General features: G+C 37.6%; 1 protein-coding gene across 12 annotated transcripts in view; it reads left to right on the forward strand.

The window, feature by feature from the left end:
• LOC129576154 (guanylate cyclase 32E) overlaps positions 1-5,000 on the forward strand; it is a 39,993-nt gene that overhangs the window by 28,104 nt on the left and 6,889 nt on the right. For 7 of the 12 annotated variants that reach the window (XM_055460792.1, XM_055460795.1, XM_055460794.1 and 4 more), the window contains 9 exons: positions 471-712; positions 1,113-1,235; positions 1,301-1,487; positions 1,691-1,941; positions 2,154-2,225; positions 2,456-2,601; positions 2,770-2,923; positions 3,224-3,235; positions 3,635-3,725. In XM_055460792.1, the coding sequence (XP_055316767.1) occupies positions 471-712; positions 1,113-1,235; positions 1,301-1,487; positions 1,691-1,941; positions 2,154-2,225; positions 2,456-2,601; positions 2,770-2,923; positions 3,224-3,235; positions 3,635-3,725 (1,278 nt within the window). The remainder of the gene's footprint in view (positions 1-470; positions 713-1,112; positions 1,236-1,300; positions 1,488-1,690; positions 1,942-2,153; positions 2,226-2,455; positions 2,602-2,769; positions 2,924-3,223; positions 3,236-3,634; positions 3,726-5,000) is intronic. The other 5 variants (XM_055460803.1, XM_055460802.1, XM_055460799.1 and 2 more) reach the window with 1 other exon arrangement.

Genomic DNA, 5,000 nt, shown 5'->3' on the forward strand with positions numbered 1-5,000 from the left:
AGGATCATACTAGATGTTCAAAGGCAGAAAAGGTAGAAATCATTTGCTTTTACCTGTCAAATCGAAGCTCATGTTTGTGATTTGCTCATTTTGACCTCAAATTTGTCTTATATGTGTCAATAAAAAAAAATCTAGACGTGGTTTCGAACAAACTAATGATGCAAAAGTGCTTGGTTTTTGGTCCTCTAAAACAAGCAATCGGAATTTCTCATGTGCAGAAGAAAAAGTTGAAATTTGTTACACGGTGAAATTCCTTCCGGCAATAAATCATTTCAGTTCAAGTTTCGGATTACGTATTCGGGTTTTTTGCTCGTCCTTTTTTCCTATGCATTTTTATACAATTTTTGTGGGATTTTCTGATTTTTCTCTTTTTGTATCATTTTTTGCATGGTGAATGTTGGTGTTTTTTTTTGGTATTTCCGAATGGATTCGACGTTACATTGGAAATGGCACTGGATGATGTCGACTAGGTCTGATGATATCGGGTGCAATATCGTTGGCTGTGGAGGAAATCAATAATCATGGAAAATTGAAGGAAATGGGTCATTCCTTAGAATTCAAAGTGGCTGAAACATATGGCGAAGAAGTGTCAAGTATACGACAAACGGCCGCACTTTGGACCGATAAAGTGTACGCATATATTGGACCACAAGAAACATGTGTTCACGAGGGCCGAATGGCAGCTGCATTTAATTTACCAATGATATCATATGTAAGTTTGAGCACGTTCTTTATTCAGCTTCTTCTCTTCTCTCTTTTTTTCTTTCTCTTCTTCCATGTATCTCGTTAGCTTATATTGTCCCGGTTTTTGTTCTCGACTTTGCTACACCGGATCAAAGCCGCTCGGAATACTAAATTGCTAAAGCTTCACTCTTCCATTTTCCACCGAGATAAAGAGAGATTGTCTCTGCTCTCTCGATCTTGTCATAGTTTGTCGTTTCGGATTTTGTGGCCAGCGACATGAAACTTTTCCCTTTCTGGAAATAGTACTTATGCGTTTTTGTTTCAACGCATTTCGATGATGTTTTCTTTGCAATTATCTTTCTACTTCACTTAATGCATTGCTCCGCTTTTTTTTACTATACCATTTCATGGGTTTTGGGATAATAAAGTTTTGCACACATCATGAGACGTCGCGAAAAAAAGATTTTCCAACATTTGCACGAACACGACCGCCAGACACACAAATTTCCAAATCAGTGGCATCATTGCTGCTGGCATACAATTGGACTCAGGTAATTTTCACCAGAATAAGCATTCCCAATCGCCTTTTTACATTTCATTTTACTTTTGGGCTTAGGTGACATTTTTGTACTTGGATTCATTGAATGAAGGCTTTGGTGCGGTCGCTGAAACCGTGCTTAACACACTGAGAGCGGCCGGAGTTAAAGTGCAATCAACGTTTACATGGAACACAGTCTACCATCATGGTTACATGAAAAATCCATTTGAAGAATTAGTCGAACGAACTTATATTGACACACGAAGTAAGTACCATTCATTATTAGCTAAGTGCAGTGCAAACCACATGCGGTGCACACTCATGCTGGTGCACTCCATTAATTACAATGGAAAAAGAGAAGAAAAACACAATTATACCGCATACAATTTCATTCAATTGCGTACGATTTTGCGCTCTCTCTCTCTCTCTCTCTCTCTCTCTCTCTCTCTCTCTCCCACTCTCCACTAGTTTATGTGATTTTGGGCCATCACTATGAACATGTCGGTTTAATGCTTAGCTTGAAGCAAAAAGGCCTCTTAGACAAGGGCGAATACTTTGTCGTTGGCATCGATATTGAACAGTACGATGCATCTGCACCCGATAAATATCTACGTGGTTTACTTCAGGACAAAACCGACGATGACTGTATCATTGCATTTAAATCGTATTTGGGCATTGTGCCATCACCACCAATTCATTTCGACGAATTTGCCCGACAGGTAAGTGCCATTTTCTTTTACATAAAAAAGCTAGTTAAGGAGGATAAAAGAATAAAAATGAAGTCGCAAAAGAGAAATGCAAAAAAAATTCGCGAAAGAAAATAGAAAGGGAATGAAACTAAATTCAATAAAGGGACATCTCCGAGTTTTCCAAACTATTTTCAATTATTCGCTCATTTTTCCTCTCCCATTTTCCATTATTGTTCGTTTAGGTGAATCATCACATGGAACTCCCACCGTTTAACTATCCAAATCCGTTGGGTCTTTTTGGCGGCGCAAAACAGGTAATCATTGGAACATGGATTCACTTTTTTCTCATCCTTTCGTAGATTATTGGTAATCTTCTCATGAATTGCCATAAATCGATTAATGAGAGTTCGCCGCTTGAAATGCATTGAACTGATTTCCCTCCCCCGCTCTCTCATTCTTTCGCGCTCTCTCTCTCTCTCTCTCTCTCTGCTGATGTGTTTCGAGTATAAAATTCTGATTCGATTTTTATGGGCGATAATTGTAGATTCGTGCTGAGGCTGCATATCTGTACGATGCAGTGCACTTGTATACCAAAGCATTGATTCGTGTGCTCGAAGCAAAGGAGAATCCACGAAATGGTACAGCCATCATCAATTCATTGAAAGGAAGTAGCTATTTAAGTGCCATGGGGTAAGTTTCAAATGGTGAAGCGAAAAAAAAAACACACACACATACAATGGAACACTTGCAACTCTCATTTCAAACTATCTCCAATATGTGCTCACTGTGTGTTGATGTCATATTGTCTTCTCCCCATCACCATTCATTCGTCCGTTTTTCCTTTTTTCGCAAAAACAGCTATCATGTGTACATCGATGAAAATGGTGATGCAGCCGGAAATTATACAATATTAGCGTTGAAGAAAGACCACCGCCAAGACAGTAATTTATCAATGACATACGGATTATATCCAATCGGTACATTCGGTTTGCCCGACAGTAATCAGATACCAGTAAGCTCTACTTCTTTTTTGCTGTTGTTGTCTTCGCTACTTCGAAGAACTTTTCTCAAATTAGGTTAAATCGTTACTAACATTTTCATGGAGTCCATGGGTCACAGTAGCTAATAGATAATTTCATTTTGAATCTGCTTCTCTCTTTCTTCTCTCTCTCTCTCTCTCTCTCTCTCTCTCTCTCTCTCTTTTGCACACAAAACATGAACAAAATACACGAAACAAATATTTTGTTGACAAAAACTATATTCCATTTTACACACACAAAAACAATTCTCGACTATTTTAAAAATCAAACAGCTGATGATCCAGGTAAGAATTTGCGTCATACGCTGGCGCAATGCCAATCCAAATTTGATACAAAATCTCGTTCATCTCTTCGGTTTTCCTTCAATCATCATTTATTTCTTTATCATCGCCATCAATTTCAGTTTGCCTTGAATCAATCTGCTTTTAATTTCAATTTGAGTTTTCTTTTTTACTGTCCGATTTCAAAATAATATTCTGTTTACAATTGTTTGATTCATTCGCACTAACAGTAAGTCAAGATTTTCAATTGGATGCTTGCATTCTAAATAAATTTTGATTGAAATATGTGTGAGCCATTTGTTCGTTTTTTGTTGTTTTTTTTTTACTACTATTTTACGTACAACTGGCATTGACTGGGATTTTTGATGGATTTTTTTTTATTTCGTTCATCATCACAAATAGGATTTACAATTATTCGACGAAATTCGATGGGTTGGTAATGGACCACCGGTGGCCGAGCCAAAGTGCGGTTTTCGCGGACAAAAGTGTATCAGTAAGTAAAAAGATTGGTTTTTACCCAGTTTTCACATTTAGACAAAATACAATCAATACGATAACAAACAAGCAGCTCTGGCAAAGCGCAAACCTCGAAACTTTGAAACGTTCAAAATGAATTTTAGTCTGTATGTGGCTTTGATTTAAATGAAGAAGATTGGTTTTGAAGTAGCATGACGCATGAGCGAGATTAAATGAAAACGAAGCGGAAATCTGAACCGCAGGACTTAAAAAGCAAACAAAAACTTGAGAAAGCGAGAAAAAAATGATGAAATAAACCATTGTGGTTAATAATAATTCGATGTAAATTTTCATCATTCCAATTTCATGACGCATTTTTGAGCTGCAAGAATAAAAAGCGATTAATTTCCTCCATGTTAATCGCTCACAAAAGAGGTGTTAACAAAATGGAAAAAAGTGCGCTTGTCACTGGGGAAAAGGCACGAATAAATCTTCACTTTATTATCGATTGTCTGTTTATGTTGTGTACGGAGCGGAAAAGGACTGAGAACTGATTGAAAATGGGCCATTTTGGATGGGTGAAAATGAGTCAATGAATTGATCTATGGCAAATGTGATGCGAAATGGCGTAAAAAGCGATTATCTTGTGCTTTTATTGCTCGATACATATTTATGAGCGTGCTTGCTGATCATCGAAGCGCACATGTTGTTGCGGGCGGACTTTTAACAAATGGTCGTTTCGATCACATCAACCGAATATTTTATGAAGTTCTGCACTGCACTATGAAAATAACGAAAAACGATGGGCCAGCGGAAAAAAAAACAACGAATCGAATAAAGACCAACTGTCCACTAGCAATCACCGAATATGCGCGGAGGACATCATCGATTGATTTCGATATTAGCTCGTTTGCATTGACTACTATCATTTTATCGTTTTGAAGAGGGACGATTTATCCTGCAATATCTTATTTTCGTCCAGAATGAGCTTCCGTCATGCATTCGTCGTCATGAAATCGAAACGATGCGATATCAATCAATGTATCGATAACATCATCTGCAGATGAAGCGAAGCTAATGTTGTTGTTCTTTTTTTTTTCTTCGTAATTTATATACACGCAAAGGCGGGATATATTGCGCGTGAATGCATGGCATGAACGACGATAATGATGGTCATATGATATAAAAGTAATTTACGATTATGATTACGACAACCAGATTAGCCATCGAAAAACTGACATACCGAATGATTTGAAACTATGTGTGTGTGTGTGTGTGTGTGTGTGTTTGTTGCCGATTTTTATTGCTCAGT

Source organism: Sitodiplosis mosellana, unplaced genomic scaffold, assembly GCF_009176505.1.
Source record: "Sitodiplosis mosellana isolate CC-2019 unplaced genomic scaffold, AAFC_SMos_1.0 Smas_scaffold_6181, whole genome shotgun sequence".
Taxonomy (NCBI): Eukaryota; Metazoa; Arthropoda; class Insecta; order Diptera; family Cecidomyiidae; genus Sitodiplosis; species Sitodiplosis mosellana.